At 35.3% G+C, this 18,368-nt stretch overlaps 1 protein-coding gene across 4 annotated transcripts; it reads right to left on the reverse strand.

The window, feature by feature from the left end:
- Positions 1 to 3,672: 3,672 nt before the first annotated feature.
- kif20bb (kinesin family member 20Bb) lies at positions 3,673 to 18,365 on the reverse strand. 4 transcript variants are annotated; one of them, XM_051124564.1, is made up of 31 exons: positions 18,225 to 18,365; positions 17,983 to 18,107; positions 17,794 to 17,883; positions 17,480 to 17,599; positions 17,211 to 17,349; positions 16,930 to 17,114; positions 16,750 to 16,807; positions 16,271 to 16,468; positions 15,991 to 16,102; positions 15,828 to 15,899; positions 15,605 to 15,754; positions 15,311 to 15,473; positions 14,933 to 15,205; positions 14,698 to 14,834; positions 14,308 to 14,437; positions 13,168 to 13,372; positions 13,025 to 13,086; positions 12,781 to 12,900; positions 11,015 to 11,961; positions 10,716 to 10,854; positions 10,499 to 10,621; positions 10,352 to 10,409; positions 10,121 to 10,243; positions 8,934 to 9,037; positions 8,719 to 8,841; positions 7,757 to 7,927; positions 7,430 to 7,621; positions 6,703 to 6,777; positions 6,456 to 6,594; positions 6,207 to 6,343; positions 3,673 to 3,979 (listed from the first exon to the last, which is right to left on the reverse strand). In XM_051124564.1, the coding sequence occupies exons 2-31, from the start codon at positions 18,082 to 18,084 to the stop codon at positions 3,896 to 3,898; spliced, it is 4,731 nt and encodes a 1,576-aa protein (XP_050980521.1). In that variant the 5' UTR covers positions 18,085 to 18,107; positions 18,225 to 18,365; the 3' UTR covers positions 3,673 to 3,895. The 4 variants fall into 4 exon arrangements, with proteins under 4 accessions (XP_050980521.1, XP_050980520.1, XP_050980519.1 ...); XM_051124563.1 differs by having other exon boundaries at positions 7,430 to 7,618; positions 8,719 to 8,844; XM_051124562.1 differs by having other exon boundaries at positions 8,719 to 8,844.
- Positions 18,366 to 18,368: the final 3 nt, after the last annotated feature.

Here is an 18,368-nt window from a genome sequence, read left to right on the forward strand (position 1 = left end):
AGATAACGGGCAAATGCAGATGTGCAAAGCGTTTTGCATCATAACCAAAAAGACTTGAGGCTGTAAAGGTGCTTCAAGTACTGAGTTAAGGGTATGAATACTTATGCAATGTACTTATTTCGGTGTTTTATTTGTAATACATTTTTTTTGGGCTTTGTCATTATGGTGTATGGAGTGTAAACGTATGTGGGGAAAAAAGTAATTTAGAGCAGTTTAACATAAGGCTGAAACATAAAACATGAAGAAAAAAAGGGGTACGAATACTTTCGCAAGGCACTGTACAACATAAACCAACATTACAAACAACACAAACTGCTACCAAACTGAACCAAAAACGAATTCAATAGCACAAATAAATCCAACGAATTAAAAAAAAAAACAAAAAAACAAAACAAAACAAAAAAAAAAAACTACAGCATGATCTATTCATGCTATAGTTACAGTTATCATCCTTAGTGTGAACAGGCCTTAAATAACTTTCACTTTGCTCCAGTCACATACACTATTCGAGAACGGCTTTCAGTCTGTGTTGCTTGAGGACACAAAAAGCTTTGGCTTTTTATGGAAATACGTTCTATCTGGATATTTTTGTCAGAAAATTAATAAGGATGTAATTTTGCAATTTTTATTACTTGTTTACAGAACACTATAAGAGCAATATCCTATGCTCGAATAATTTTCAGACTTGCTTGTGTGATATTGCAGTTGGATGAGCAAAAAGAGATATTACTAGAGGTCCAATATGCCATTGCATTTAAAAAGCCGTTTGCCACAGGAATGATGTGTTGCTTGTTTTGCTGAGGGATCTTGCGGTAATTGATAAGTGGAGTTGTTGGACTGGTGCAGTGACCCTTCTGATAAGAAAGTAATGAAGCCCAATATGGCACTCTTGAAAACATTCAGAAGGCTGCAGGAAAAAGTATGGGATTTTCACTCTGAAACAAATGAAGTAGAAAATGAAAGCTGACATGCTTGCACCAATTTCAATATTTAATGCCACTTTTCATAAGTCATCTCTACTGTTGCCGTCTCTAAAATCGGGCATCTTGACAGTGTTTACATTAGGGAACCAAAGCGCCTTGTACATGAAAGCACTGAATCCACTATACTGTTTACTCCTGTCAGACGTAAGGATGTAGATGAACATTTAGTCCTAATAGTCAAAGCCATCTCTCTGAATAAATATTTTTTCCTAATGTTTGTCACCCACAGACAATCAAAGACATAACATTGCCTGAAATGACTGTCATCTCTGGCTGAAATCCCCAGCAGTTACAAGGAAATTCACACTGACTTTATATCACTTAAATTAAATAAAATTAGGTCAGACTAGACTGAAATGAGCCAGCGGCCACCAAATTTATCCCTCAACCTTCAAATGACCATAATAGCACATGGTACCACGCAGCGTTGCCTATTCTCTGTTCAGCAATACAGACAAAGAGTGGTCAAAAACATAAGCACATTCCCTTACCGGACCACTTGCTGCCTAGAGAGTGAGCTGATGAAGTGCCATGACATAGTGAAGATGTCAATCAATTCATCACACTGTGACGGGGGCAGAGACCAAAGCAAAGCCTGGCAAATTAAATCCACTTTTCATGTTTGATGGTGTTAAATTTAATATGACACCATAGAGCATTGTAATGACATTTACACACACAAAAACTACCATTGCACTGTAACTAAATTAAACTCAGCATGAAATGAAAATTCACTGTCTTTTTCTAAAGGCATATTATTGCGAACAATTCATTCATGCATATTTAATTAAAATAGGAACGATTTGGTAGTTCTGGTCAAAATATCAGTGAAATTTCACTTGTTATTAATTATGAATTTAAAAATGTTGTAAGTTCTTGATTTTTTTATTGTTGTGGGTTCCATGTATTATAATTAATATTTATCATGATGTTAGTGGTTCAAACTGATTCTAACTGGCTTTAAAACGGCTCACACAAAAAGAAAAATAGCAACTACTGCAAACTGCAAACAGATCAAAACAGTATAACATCATACAATTATATTACAAAAACACAAAAATAAAACAAACACAACACAAAACTAATAAATAACAGTAATAATTATAAAAATTCTAATTGTATTTACAGTTGAGGTTGAAAGTTTACATACACCTTGCAGAATCTGCAAAATGTTAATTATTTTACCAAAACAAGAGGGATCATACAAAATGTGTATTTATTTAGTACTGACCTGAATAAGATACCTCATATAAAAGACGTTTACATATAGTCCACGACAGAAAATAATAGTTGAATTTATAAAAATGACCACGTTCAAAAGTTTACATACCCTTGATTCTTAATACTGAGTTGTTCCCTGAATGATCCACAGCTGTCTTTTTTTTTAGTGATAGTTGTTCATGAGTCCCTTGTTTGTCCTGAACAGTTAAACTGCCCGCTGTTCTTTAGAAAAATCCTTCATGTCCCAAATTCTTTTGCAGCATTTTTGTGTATTTAGACCCTTTCCAACAATGACTGTGATTATGAGGCCCATCTTTTCACACTGAGGTTAACTGAGGTATTCATATGCAATTATTACAGAAGGTTAAAATGCTCACTGATGCTCCAGAAGGAAAAACAATACATTGAGTCTTATTTTGGTAAAATAATTAACATTTCACACATTCTGCAAGGTGTATGTAAACTTTTGACCTCAACTGTATTTCTCCATTTTCACAAACAGTATATATGCTATATACAGCTCATTTTGAGCACAAAGTTTGTTCTTTCTGCAAATGTTATTTTGTTGCAAATGTAACTTTTAGTTGATTATTTATTCACATGGGAGTGTACTTTCATGATTGTACTGATTATAATAGTGCTCTGTTCTCGTTCAGGTCAAGTTTTTCATAAAGTAGCAGTATGCAACCAAATAATCAGTGTGGCTTGCAGCCCCTTTTATTGGTGTAGAAGAAAAGAAAAAAAAAAATTCACTACATGATTTCTCTGCTAACCAAATTATGTTGGTCACACTTGTTGCAAGGTATTTAAAGGGTGTGGTTGCCGTGTTATAAAACGTAGACATTTCCAGGGACAGGACAACAAAAACCAGGACTGTCCCCAGAAAATGGGGATGTCTCAGAGGACACTGAAAGTGCTATCAAGCCCAATAAAGACAGCACACTTTTATAACCCAATGCCACAAAGGAAGTTGCACACAAATGCAAGCAAGCATAGTTGCATAAGCAATGACATGCAATCATACCCACAAAAAAACGGTTGGTCTCAATGTCACATTTATTTCACCTCGCAAAATGAGGAGTGTATTAGTGCATGTGTGACCTGTGTTAGTGTAGAAAGCAGAGATCAAGAGGTGCAGGTAAAATGTATTACTTACTCTTCTCTGATGACAGCCACCCTCCATTTACTGACAGAAGAAATAAATGACTATCATACAATAAGCTGACCCCAAACATTCATCTGGAACATTCTCTTCATTCCCTTCACCTTGATTGTTTGTAACTGTTTTCCCCACCGGAGACTTTTTTTCAAGGATATAATAATGGGAAATCCAACATCACAGTAATGACTGTAATGCTTTGAGCATAATGAGCTTATATTTCTAAGCATAAGAAATGCAAACCAATTATATCTGCTTTTAAGCATTTTTTTTTATAATTAACATTTTTTTTTTGTTACAATTTGGACAATAACCACAGATCAAAAAACCAAAAGCTGAATTTAAAAAAGGAAACATTTTTTTTAAATGGTGGTGAACTACATTTATAAAATATTTATAACATAAAATAAAATTTCCAGTGTTGACGGCAAAAAAAACTCAACAACATTAAGATATTAAACAAACAAAATGTATGACAAACAACTTAAAAGAAAAAAATAAATTACATTTGGCCATCAAATTAATATTTGCATTATCTCTTGGCAGTTCTTGTTCTGAGTTTTCTCTTGATTATGAGATGATCGCTCTCTTTATCATCATCGCTGCCTCCGAAAATCTGTAAAATGATTTAATGAATTTAATACACATTCACCTGACAACATTTTTAAAATGTCAAACACATATAAACAAATAAGATTTCATAAATATTAATATTAATAGAGGCTGCCCACAAACACTTCCGCTAGTTAGTGTTTACATTATGTCAAGAAAACGCTGTCAAAGCGATTTTTTGTCTTCATCGGCGAAAGATCAAAATGTAAAGTTTTTTTGTGCTAATATGTGATGTATACCTAGAGCAGCTTCAGGTTTCCAGGTAAACCATGATATCCTGTCTTATTGAAATAGTTTTGTTTTATCATTTAGTCACGTTAGCACCCGGCTAACGTATCCACCATTATTGTTTTGTGAAGTGTTTACAGTTTAGCAGCTAAACCTTAGCTGTGCGCACGATTTGCTTGCATAAGTGTTAAACAAAATGTTTTCATGTCATTATTTTAAGAACGGACTGGAGCACTGTATTATTACTTTATGTAAAGGTGCATACTTTGGCAATGGTAGCGAGGGTTGCCAGGTTTTCACAACAAAACCCATCCAACTGCTACTCAAAACTAGCCCAATCACATTTCGACAGGGGTCCCCCATTAAAAATCGTGTTCCGGGGTGTAAAATACATGTTTTTTTGTTGGGGTTTGCTTGGTAAATTCACATTCCAGGGGCTAAATATGACGTTATTGGAGTTGCTTCAACCTGCGGATATTAAAAACAACCGTGGACTAGGCAACACTGATTATTGCGCTCGCTAACTTGCTCGAGTACTCCTCTCTGTGCCAATCCCAACAGGCCTGGCCAGCTGGCCAATCAGAGCAAACTAGGCTTATGGTAGGGAGGAGTTTACAGACCTTAAGTTAAGGACAGGACAGAGACTGATGTTAAGGACTGAAATCTTTCAAAATCATTTAAAAAATTACTCCATGTACAAATGTATATATAAATGTATATGTAGAAAATTACAAAGTTTTCTGAGCTTAGATGCATGTAAACCTGTTGAAGGAGACTCCAACATAATATTACAACACTTTAACAAACCATATGACCTGCTCTTTAACATTTTTAGTACATCTAGTGCCCAAATGTTCAGATTACTCAAACAAAGCAATGATTTAGCACCACAAAACCAATGTTCAAGGAAATCAAATATAATGGCTTACGTCTTAATTTTCTCTGCATATTAAATTGGGATTAGGGCTGAGCGATATGGCAAAAAATTAATCTAAATTTTTTCATGTTTGACTGATTCACTATTTTTAACTAGTGAACTTGAAAATGTAACTACAACATGATTCAAGTAACTTTTTCTTTATTAACACTAGTTAAAGAAAACTATTTCAAGTGCACCACATATAAAGTTATCAACATGATGTAAATGTTAAATCACTTGTTAAATATCTTTGCAGAAAAGATGCATGAACTACAACTACATCTTGTACAAACTTAACTGTCTTAAACATATTATATATATATAGACACATATATATATATATGGATATTTATGTGTATAAATATATATATATATATAATGTTCAGAAGTAATTCAAGGAAAATGCTTTTTTTTTTTTTTTATAAAAAATCTCCAAGCCAAGGTAATTCAAATTCAAATTCAAAATGACTGAAAATATAAGCAGCAGAACACCAGTAGACTATTATTAACTATAATCTTCTGTAAAAACAATGATGCAAACATGAAACATCAGACATACAGTAGTAGTTCTTCACAGGTTTATTTATTTGATTGTGCTGCTATTCCATTATTTTTTTCTAAGTAAACATGGACGCATATGACTCTTGTATGTGCGTCTCTCGCGGCCTCATGCATGAAATGGCATTCTAAAAACGTGACGCTCAAGTTAAAAGTAGTTCACCTCGATTTTCTGGCATGTTTTCTCTATTCCACTGCCCGCGTCACATCTTTGTCAACAACACAAAAGCGCATTCTGCGCGAATGGCACCTAGGTTACTCACATGCGCCGACATGCGGTTGGATGGTTCTTTTCTCTTTACTGTTATCATTGGCCTATTGTCAAACTGTCTAATTCTAACGTTTGGTAATATTTCTATTTAAATCGTGATTCCTTGATCTCTAAAAAAAAAAAAAAAAAAAAAAAAAAAAACGTGGCAAAACATTAAATTCGAATTAATCTATAAAATCTTAAAAATCACCCAGCCCTAATTGGGATTAAAAAAATATTATAAAAACAAATTAACGCTCAGGAAACACTACTTACAGGATAGGAGGGTATGTCCATAGGGGAGGAAACCTGAGTCTTGAAGAGCTTTCGTTTGGATCTCTTGGGTTTGTTGTTTTCAGAAGGATTCAGTGGTTCGGGGGATTTAACATTCACCATACTCATGATCTTTTTGGCTGAGGAGGGAGTTAAAAGTTGGGTCATGCTGAGATACAGTATGAAGCACTTTTGGCAGAGAGCTCCAATCGATGTCATTGACTGAGTGTAAAATTAAGAGGCAAAGCTGACCTTTGCTCCCAAAGAGGGTTGGAGAGCTCTGGATAAAGTCACCAATCTTCTGCAGGGCTCCGCCTTTTTTACCTTTCAGGCTGGTAGGGGAGTCTTTCTGCTTTAATTGACTCACCTTTTTCCCCTGCACTGTGGGAGTCTGGTAAGGTGCAAAAATACAGAATACAACTAGCTCAATGTATTATCGAATAAACATTACAGAGAAAGATGTGAGATGTCACAGGTGTATTAATGGACAGAAAGTCACCTCAATAGCCTGAATGTTTTCCCTGTTGTTCACCTTCAGCCGTCGGTTTTTATGATTTTCTGACTCCACAGAGTTCTAAAATAACACAGGTTATATGATTACCATGTTCCGTTAGAAGTACAATGACCAAGTTAATGTTTTAGCACACGTAATTAATGTTTCATTGTTCATTTTTTTTTAATGTCTTACAATTTGACAAGGCTTTCCAAAAATAGACTGGAACCTTCAGAGTTTACTGCAACAAATTGTAGCTGCAATAAAAAAAGATGCTTTTTATGGCTAATTAATTAATTAATTAACTAATCAAATCACAAAAATAAGTCAGTTCCTTAACAGGGAACTGGATGTGTTAACTATGAAAAAAGTATAATGATTAATCATTTTTATATATTTAAATCAACTAATAGGTCTACCTATATGGATCATAAAATGTAAATTAATGCATAGTTTGGAAATTAATGCAAGACTAGTTAGGGGGTTCTGACCAGTGAGTTACGAATTTTTCAGTAATTTGTGCTGAAAATAATTTTATAGAGACTGCACTCACAAAGAATAAATTCTAAGCTGAGAAATACTTTAGAAATGAGCATAATTAAAAAAACGTGTCTACTCTATAGAAATTTTCATTTCCAGATGCAAAAACCCACACTTGGATTATTTCTCACAATTGAGAATTGGATTATTGCATTATTTCGAACTGTTTAGAAACCATAGTGTTTAGACATACCTCCATCTCTGGGCTCTTTCTCTTTCTGGCTGTACGTCGGAGTTTTATCGTGACAGACTCTTCTCCTGGTTTCTTGACATTAATTCGGTCAGGTTTAAGTGGTGTAAAGCTGATTTCTAGCTCAGGTTTGGGGAAGCGTGCTTCTCTGAGACTCTTTGTGGACAGGACAGAGGAGTTGAGTACTGCCACCTGCTTTGAGTGATAACCAACAAATATTATATATTCACAATAACCAACTACAATACAGACCAGAGCTATTTCCGTTTTTGTATGCTCTAATGCTTCTTATAAGCTTTATGTATTTTGCATTAATATCACTCTACTGACCTCTTGTGTTAGAATAAAAGATTCGCCTTCATTTTCTGTCTTCACGTTTGATGTCTGTTTGGGACTGTCAGCTTTCTGGTTATCAGATTTACGAGAACCAGTCAAATCATCTTTTTGCCTTTGTTTCACAATGGCATCCTGCTTCTCAGCTAGCTGCTGCTTTAGTATTTCCTGTAATCAGTATGCAGAGAAGTGAAGAAGAAAAATATTTAATATTTAATAATTGTATTAAAATGTTTTAATATTGTATTAGCACTATCATAATACTTTGTTACCAGTTTAAAGCATTTTACATCCTTCCGTTTCCTCTCATTCACAATGGCCTAATAATCTGAACTACTGATAGGCTGTTACACTGGTCAGGATGATCAATGAGCAATATTTAATCATTTACAAATCATCAGGCTTTGGCCAATAAAATTCCTTAACTTACCAAATAAAAATGGTCATTTCACTTAGTAATCAGCTGATATTGATTTAGAAAATGCATCATCAAATGAATGCTGTTTTAAAGCACTATTCAGATAGACATCATTGGCCTCGTATCAGATCTTGCAATAAGATGGTGTACAAAGTACAAAATAGCCCAGCTTTTGTGCCCTCTAGACTTTCCATTGCGTCATGCATTCAAAAACACATCTTATATTATCATACCTGTCCTGAATCTAATTACAAAGGCTTGGTTAAGACTGAGTAGTCAATTACTTGTTCAGGAAAATAAAGAGTTTTGCACATTCCACTTCTGTACAGTGATATTAATGTTCTGCTGTAGTCATATAATTTCTCCTTCTGACAGGTCACCCGGACCACAAAATGATATTAACTTACAAACCTGCTGTGTAAATAAATTACTACTCAGAGCTAAATCTTGTCCTCAAGCCTGTGAAAAAGAAAATAATGAGGCAGGGAGAGAGAGAGAGAGAGAGAGAGAGAGAGAGAGGTGGAAAGACTGATCCTATTACCAGCTCCAGCTGCTGCCTGTCCTGTTGGTCACCCTCTAGTCGCCATGCTGCCTGAGCCACTTTCCCCACGGCTGCTCCATCCAGCCCCTTTTCCTGCTCATCATCTGCCTGCTCCTCATTAGGCTGCTGAAACATCAAAAGAAATCATTTTGTTTAATGCTGGCAAAACCCAGTTGTGGAAAAGTCGGAGGGATCAAAGACTTCCAGGTTCTTACCTTTGTGTTTTCCGCAGGTCTACAAGGTCTCCGTTCTTCCTGCTGAGCTTTACCCAAAACACCAACACTTGGGCTCTGATACATCTCCCGCAGTTTTGCAAAATCTGAAAAGAACAGAGACGTCTGAGCTTAGCTCCAGTTATAGGTGAGACATTGTTACAAGTGAACTGAACAGTGTAACCAAAGCAGCATTTCCAGTGATACCAGTATAAGATGATACCGATACCAGTATCATGTAACACTTTAGAAATCAGTCTAATATGCCGATTTGGTGCTCAAAAAACGTTTCTTATTATCATTGTTGACAAATGTTGCACTTTAATATTTTTGAGGAAATTTATTAAATATAAAGTTTAAAAGAAAAGGACAGCATTTATTTGAAAAGAAACCTTTTGTAACATATAAAGTATTTACTATATTAAATGTATTACTTGAACCAGGTTCAATAAGAGTCAGTTTGTCAAATAATATATAATCTGACAGCGGAATAAATAAGCTTTGTTAGTTTGTTAGTATAGGACAATATTTGACCGAGATACAACTATTTGAAAATCTGAAATTTTTCGGGGAATGCAGAAAAATTCTAAATATTGAGAAAATCATCTATAAAGTTGTCCAAATGAAGTTTTTAGCAATGCATATTACAAAAAAAAATAATAATAATACATTCTGATATGTTTACAGTTGGAAATTTACAAATTATCTTTGTGAAACATGACCTTTACTTAATATCTAATGTTTTTCGCATAAAAGAAAAATTGATCATTTTGACCCATATAATGTATTGTTGGCCACTTCCACAAACATACCCGTGCTACTTATGAATGGTTTTGTGGTTGAGAAATAAATTAAAAGTGGTTGTTTTCTCATTCCCTTGTAAATATTTGTTTGATTAGTATTAAAATATAGTTATAAAACATTAACAATTAAAAAAAAAAAAAAATGTAATAATTAATACATTTTAATTAATTGAAGTAGAAGACTAAAACACATGAGATTAATGAGACTAATAAATGAATACTGCTGATACTGAAATAAAAAAACTGGCGTGTTTTAATCCTTGTATCTAGTTGACATCAATAAAACAGTAATTGTTTTAAATTCGCTAAACTCTATCTTGCTGACTTCTCTCTGCATGTTGTTTAGCAGAGATTAATACGAATTACAATTAGAACAGACTCAGCCACCTTCAGTTATGGATTCAACCTCATTCAGTCTGGCCTCCAGCAATTCCCCGTCATCTGTCTGTGTGCACTCTTTATTCAAGTTCACACACGTGTCCTCAATCAGCTTCTGCTCTGCCAAAGGATCTGCAAACAAAATCAGTCTTACTAAGGACAAAACATAAGCCGATTTTGTTAACACCACTTGGTGCTGCAGAAGAAAGGGGGTTTAAATGAAAAGACACATAGTGTTACCTTGACAGGTTGTTTGGAAAGGCTGTATGTTTTCTTCTATGAAATGGTTAGACGTCACCTGTGAGTGAAAAGATGTGGAATAATCCAGAATTTTAGACCTGATAACATCACAAACTGAACAAAGCTGAGACAAAGAGTAGTACTCACAGTCTGCTGTGGGTCAATAGATTGCTCTTTACAGCTCAAAGTGTGTCCAGCCTGATCCCTCAGCTTATTTACTTCACATAGCCTCTGCTGAAACATTTTGTTTTCTTCACTTAAGATCAAAATCTGAGGGAATAAAAAAAAAGCACTGTTTAAAAAGAAACCTGTTTAAATCACTTTTATCACACTAACAAAGGACAAAAGCAGTGATTTTTCCAACCTGTTTCTCTAGCTGTTCCTTCTGCATGTTAGCCTTACATAAATGATCTCTGACATCAGATCTCTCCTTCTCCACCTGCTGCAAATCCCAACTCAAGGTCTTGATTTTATTAAGTCCATCGTTCACAAGGTCTCTCAACCTACAAAAAGACCAAAAGATCACTCAAACCAACTACAACTAAACAGCTGAAAAGAATAAGTAGTAACAACTAGTGAATAGAAAACAAAGCACTGACTCAACAGAAAGAAGGACCTACTTCTTGAGTTATCATAAGGTTTGGATGAGAAATGAGAACTTACTTTGAAAGCTCTTGAGTTTTAGTCTCTAGTTCTGCATCTTTATGTGCCAAATCTTTCTCCATCGCAGTTATTCTCCTCTTGGCTTCATCTCTTGCCTTAGAGATCTCATTCTCTACAATAGTTCTCACTATGTTCAGAACCTCCTCGTGCTGGTTCAGTTTGCTCAGCGTTTGAATGAGTTTGTCCTGCAGAGTTTTCCAACAATCATCTCTGGAGTCTTGCTCTTGTTCTTCTATCCTACCCTGCTGATGTTTCAGAGCAGTCAGCTCTTCCAGGAGTTCAGAGTTGCTTTTTATTTGGGCCACAACAAACTTTTGCGCTTCATAACGGCTCAGTAGGCCCTGGTACTCCTGTGCCTGAGCATCACGCTCATATTTAAGCTGACTGCAGAGCTCCTCCAGCTGGCACATGTTTGCTCGGGTCTGACTGACCTCCTGCTCCAGGTCATTGATCTGTCGGCTCTTCTCATGCGATAACTCCACCATCCTCTCACATTCAGCCTCCGTTTTGTCACTTGAGAGCTGGCGGAGCTGGAGTTCTTGACGCAAACGATCTGCCTCCGTCATTAAGGATTCAATAGTTTTGGACTGACTGCAAGAGTCTGCTTGATGTTCCTTAATTAAAGCTTTGGCTGCATCAAGTTTTTCCGAAAGCTCATTGGCGATCTTTGTCTGAGTGCTCAACTCCATGTGCATAGTTTTGAGCTCTGAGCTCATGTCATTGGCTGCCTCCTGAAGTACATGTAGGTCACTGGCAAGAGTCTTGTTCTCATTTGTGACTTTGTTGACCTCTGCTCTCTCCAGTGCCACAGTGGCTTCATGTGCGCGAGTCTGCTCTGCCAGTTTATCAGACAGATCACACACTGTTTTCTCAAGTGAACAATGCTCAAGTTTAAGTTCATTCAGCTGCTCATCTTTCATCTTCAGTTCTTGCAGAAGCAAGGCCCTCTGTACATTGGGAAAAAAGAAAAACAACAAACAAAACAGTCGTTACAGTCCAAATGTATAACAAAATGTATGTGTAACACCTCATAAAAGTTATTACTAAGCCATTACTTTTCCCTAGAACACAAAAGCAGAATTCAAGAATGATAGTTTATAGTGACGTCTGTCAACAGTCCAAAAAAAATAAAAATTTTTTTTTGGTCATTTTCAGACACAAAGCTGTTGTATTAAGACCCTGAATATAATAAAATAAGCCTACTATGAGTTACTTTTATGGTGTTTTTATTGTTATTTTTTGGATATTAACGTACAGGTCACTATAAATTTTGCTGGTTGGAAAGAGCTGTGGCAAGATACTTAAATTCTTCAAATGTCTGAAGATATTTAACTTTTAAAAGAAATTCATATTTTTACCAAAATTGACAGACATTTGTGTCCCAAAATATTACTATTCCAAATAAATGTTATTATTAACAACTTCTATTCATTAAATAAATAAATAATCATAAAAAATATTAGGTAGCACAACTGTTTTGAACATTGATAATGTTGTTAATGATATTTTCTAAGCAACAAATCAGCATACAATAATGATTTCTGAAGTTTCAGGTGACACTGAAATCTGGATTAATGGCTGCTGAAATTCATCTTAGCCATCACAAGAGTAAAATATAATTATATTTTATAATACATTAAAATATAAAATAATTATTTTAAACTGTAATAATATTTCGTAATATCACTATATTGATTTGATCATGTAAATAAAGCCTTGGTGAGCATAAGAGACTACTTTTAAACAATAGTGCTTTATAAACTTACATCTTTAGTAGCTGCCTCCACACTTTGATCAAAAGCAGTCTGTAATGTAGACATCATGTCATCTTTCTCCTGGCAGATTGACATAAGTTCCTGACATCTCTGTTTCTGGTTTTCATAATTCTTAAAAAAAAGAAAAAAGGACAAACGAAGAAACAGACATCAACATAATAAAAGCCAGGTACTCCATGTAAACAATCTATTGACAATAACCTTAGATGTTTAAATAAAGTTTATTTCAGTTTACTCTATTTGCTTGGAGAAGCTGGTCCTTTGATTCCTGCACTTGAACACATGTTGCTTCAAACTCTGAAAAGAGAAAATATAATTATACATATGTCATTAGTATAGACACACTGAGTTTTTCCCCTTCATGGTAACTGAACACACCTTTGGCTTTAAGACCGAGCTGTTGTTGGCTTTTTAGAAGCTCCTCTCTCATCTCCTCCAGTTGTGTCCTGAGATGACTGATTGCTCTGGGTGATTCAGGGACATTTGTCAAGCAATTCTGTACTGCTTCTGCATCTCCTTTTATCTTAGCTAGATCATCTCGCATTGCCTCAATCATGCTGTCCAAAAGCTCAATCTTAGCCTCCTAGAAGCATGCGGAGAAGAAAAAAAAAAAAAGAAAAAAAAAAAAAAGATAATTTTTTCCTATGCCATTTCAATGTCATTGTGTTAAATATGTGCCTTGATACAGATATAGTAAAATTCCCTACTTTTCCCTTGTACCTATAAAATGCATTCAGATCTACACTGCCCTTCAAAAGTTTGGAAACACCCTAGAAAAGTGGGGTTTTGGACAATTGGCATGAATCCTTTTTAATTTGTGATAATTTTGCACTGATAAGGGACAACACAAACTACGAAAGCATATTTTATTACATAAACAGTTTATACATAGAAATAATTAAAAATTTCGATTACTCAAAATACCCACCATTAGCAGCTATTACAGCTCTGCATAATCTGGGCCTAAATTCATTGTATTCTAAACTTAATTGGCAATCAATTGTTGAAGCTATTAAGGTGTGCTGACCCAAAAATCTTTTAAAAGCCTGGGCCAAGTTTAAACCAGTAACCAGGCATCACAGCTGGCAAAGGGGCATGTCTGACTTTGACATGTATATATTGCCATTATTATGTAAATGAAAACTATTATTGCTTCAATGATAATGTCAAGTTACTTTAATGTATTTGCACCAAAAACAATAAGGATTTATGCTGATATCGTCCAAAACCACACTTTGCCAGGGGTGTTTCTAAACTTCTGGAGGGCAGTGTATATAGATAAATCTATCAACAGTCATAAAATCCTGCCGTTAGCTAAAACCCTACTTAATTAGGTCCATCGGGTTTGAGGATTACAACGAAGCTATATATATATATATATATAAAAAAAAAAAAAAATCTGTCCCTGAACCAAAAAATGTTTTCCAAAGACAGAAGAAATAACAGCTGTTTTCTCACAGGCTTTTAACAGTGGACATAAACAGGACTTGATTATGAATGAAACCCTCTGCAAATCACCTTTTCAGCATTTTCATCAGTGCTAAGAGCGGCCATTTCCCCGATAGTTCTGTTGACCAGATTCTTCAGTATCTCAAGCCTCCTTTCTGCTCTTTCCTCAACAATTTCTTTTTCTCTTTGGAGACGTTCACTGAAACATTGAAAAAAGGCATTAGTGCATTATCAATCAACACAAGAGAAAGACACTAAAAATAACTTAGCATTTGCTGACAGTACCATGTTACTGCACTGTTAAAGCATTCGAGTCAAAAGAATTATGTGAGTAAAAGAGCGGCACAAACATGACAAAAAAAAAAATCTATGGTGAACGCAATTTGTACTGTGCAATTCCCCAACTGTCAGACTGGATCTGAATTGTATATCTGTGACTATACATATTGTTTGACTTACTTGTAGTCTTTTTCCATGTTAGAAAACAGCTCCATAAACTCCGCAGTGACTTCTTCACGAATACGAGATTCCATAGTTAATTTTTCAGACTCCTCTCTGGACAGCTTCTCTTTAAGCGCTTCAATTTTCACCTGAAGCTATGTCAAGTATATCATATTAGCATATCATATAGTCTAAAATAACACTGAATACTAAAACATGCATTCATGAAAAATTAAAAAGGCACCCTGAATACCTCACACAGCTCTTGACTTTCAGCAGCCTCCAGGACAGTGTTGTCCTCCATGTTCTCATCGTCACTCTCCTCTTCCTCCTCCTCATCATCATCCTCACCCATTTCTTCATCATCTTCATCCTCCTGCACGTCCTCTAGGCTCATCTCCCAGCCCATGAGCGAGCTTCTCCTGGTCCAATCTTTCTTGTCAGCGTTATTGATTATCATGGAAACATCTCTGGCAGATCTCTTGAGTGCAATGCTTGGAGCTGGCTTAGAGTTGAGGACAACCGCCTATAAGGGCAAAATGTCAAACAACAAAATAAATATATAGCAAAAAAAAAAAAACTTTAATTAGTACAGCTGATAATTCATTATCAAATAAAGGTTCCTGCAAACCTTCTGAGCCACTGCTGAGAACTTGAGCACATTCAGCGTTTCATCATACATTGAGGCACACTGGTTTATGTTGATGATCATGCAGGCTTTTCCACGGCCACAGAAAAACCCCTGCAAATAATGTGTGAGTTTGCTCTCTCTGAAGGGGATATGCTGATGAAACCTGTGCAAAAAGACACATGAGTTGAGTCCCAATTTAAACAGGAAATTCAAAAGACTAATGAATCAGAAGACAAAGGCATTTAATGTAGCAAATTCACAAATTAATTGTTTTAAAAGTCGACTTTTTCTCACTTGGGTTGCATTTGGTTGAGCCTCAGAGCATTGATGCATTTCCCTAGCGTTAACAAGGAAGTGTTGATGTTTCCAGCTTCTTTCAAGCGGTCCCCTCGGTTCTGAGTCTTTGCACATCGCTCAGATCCAGCCAGATCACATAATGACAACCTTTAAAAATAAATAAATTAATGAATAAATCAAATATTCCTTGTTAAAGCAAGTTGGGATTGAGGTCACCTACTCGCTTATTGACAGAACCCGAGGAACACCCACATCTTCAATCCGCAAGATCCGAATGGAAAATATACTGTGGCTATGGAGAAAAAGAAAATGTTATATAATTTCAAAATGTAATAAAATGATCAAGTTAAATATTAACACTAAAGTTGTTTAAAATGAAGCACCTTCTGCTAGAGACATTGTTCAGCTTGGTGGATGAAAAACTTTGATTTTTCCTTCCGATTTTCACAACTTTTAATGCTTCCTCTGCACTGTTAACTTGAACCCATTTTAGCTCTGGAGGAAAAATGTATAAATAACCAAAGATGAATAATCATGAAAACATGTATGCTGATAATGCATAAACTATTTCTATGAAATATTTAAATGTAAACATTTGTTTAATTATTATTTTTATTGATTCATTATTAGACTTTTAACTCAGAAAACAAGTTATTTGGTTACCTTTGACAAAGGCATTGCCTTTAACATCTTGGGCTAGCCGCAAAACACTCCTTCTGTGAGAGCCATTTGGAACAACATCAAGCAGATCATGGATGTTTTCATTGTAGATTTCACAAAAGGAGACCCACACAGAGAATTTAACATGAGAGGTCTCATCCAAACAGACACTGTCCCGATTCATGTCACTAGAGGTGGAGCCTGGAACAAAAAAAACATAAAAAATAAAATTAAAACGTTTGTTAAGCATTTAAGCTCATTTTGACTTACTATTTCAGAGTCAAAAGTCTCTTTCACACATACAGATTTCACTTTCATTACCTGTAAATTACCGTTAAGAGATCATGTGTGAGCAGGACCTTTCCAAAAAAACTGGTAAATTTACTGGTATTTTTAAAAAGATCCTGCTCAAACATGAATGCCAATTTACTGTTATTACTGTGTGAAAGTGGTTAAAGACATAAACATTTAATAATGCTTACTTTCAAAAGATGAACTACTGGAACTGGACATGCTAGACAGGGTTTTCTGGAAGTCAATCTGATAAACATAAAGAAACAGCCTTAATGCATTAGTAATGTACTTCTTTGTGCTAAAAAACAATATACAATAAAAAACAGATAAATAAATAAATAAATAAATAGATATATTTAAAAAATTACGTCTTTAAGTCGGCGAAGGAGGTTTCTCTTATTTGTAGCTTCCTCATCCTGCTGCTCTTTAGTGAGTCTTGTAAAATCGACACATCTGTGAGGCTTGATGTTGTTTTGAGAATAAATTCTGCCTTCTACGCTGTTAAAGATCACATTTAATGACCTGGGCAGAATACCACCATCTGAATCAGGGCCTTTAACAAGTAGACATAAAAATGCACTATTAAGCAGCTATAAATACATATACTGCAATAAATAATTAATACAAATATCTCATACAAAATTCTTACCAAGAAAAGTAAATGTCTTTCCAGCATTGGTAACCCCATATGTAAAGATCAAGGAATTCCCTCCATCCAAAACTTCTTTCACAAGGGATTTGGTTGTTCCATCAAATATCTCTCTTTGTGTTGTTTCTGGACCATACACCTAAAACATGAATTGAAGCAATCATATTACAGCAGAAAGACACCTGATAATATCACTGAAGACTATTTGCAAAAAAAAAAAAAAAAAAAAAAAAAGACAATGCCAGAGGTGACTGTGGCCATCCTCATACCTGTGAGAACTGAAATCGTTGCACCAGCTGTAGCCCAAACCTCTCACTGTGTCTGGCTGTCAAAGATGCTCTAGGTGCCTTCAGAATCACAGTATCTGGAGGCTCAATTGAGATGCACTCCTGTTTGTAGACATTACATTTGTCATTCACTTGACTTTTCATCCTCATGTTGTCCCAAACCCATATCCATACAATAAAAGCAAATGGTAAGTGAGGGTTGTCATCTTACTAAACATGTTTTGACAAAAAGCTATATTTGTGGGTTATGACTGAATGTAAAAACAATGTATAGAATGTCAGAATTTTGTAGGCACCTGTGATTCTCCTTCTGTTCTCTCTACAGTAGTGAATGGGCGTACACGGAGATAGACCTGCAAATGCCCCTTTTCCAGCGATACCGAGTCCTGTTGAAAACAGAAATATGCGACATGAAAGACTAGTTTACAGCCTAAATCGTATTCGAGGTCTTTAAAACATTAGATATGCTTAATAATAATAAATACCCTTGATAACTTGGAGAACTCGGCGAAAAGATCTTTCTTGAGGTCATCAACCGTTATTGAGCCAACTCTCTCAGGTTTATGATTTAAACACGATTCCATCATCTTGAGGAACCCTATCAGTATGTCTGACGTTTAGATAAAAATTATGTTATAATAAGATGGCGACGTTAAAGATTTAATAGCCACAAACAAAATTAAAACAATAACAATGACGCATCGATCATATTAAACTGAGGTCCTACCTGAGACGGTATCCTATTAACAGTTATATTAACAATTTTGAGTCACATGTAAGAATGTAAAAGTATCAAATGTATGTTTTTATTCTCGCAAATATCACTATTCGATTCTCTTTTAACCCGCAAACATGCTTCTTCCCTGCAGTC

This window comes from Labeo rohita, chromosome 12 (genome assembly GCF_022985175.1).
Source record: "Labeo rohita strain BAU-BD-2019 chromosome 12, IGBB_LRoh.1.0, whole genome shotgun sequence".
Lineage (NCBI taxonomy): Eukaryota > Metazoa > Chordata > Actinopteri > Cypriniformes > Cyprinidae > Labeo > Labeo rohita.

Excerpts from the sequence above, each read along its gene's own strand:
- kif20bb (XM_051124562.1), bottom strand. The coding sequence starts at position 18,084 with ATGATGGAATCGTGTTTAAATCATAAACCTGAGAGAGTTGGCTCAATA. Across the intron at positions 15,474-15,604 it reads CTCAACCAAATGCAACCCAA|GTTTCATCAGCATATCCCCT; the intron begins GTGAGAAAAAGT and ends CTTTTTGCACAG. Across the intron at positions 6,344-6,455 it reads AACCCTCTTTGGGAGCAAAG|CCAAAAAGATCATGAGTATG; the intron begins GTCAGCTTTGCC and ends CTCCCTCCTCAG.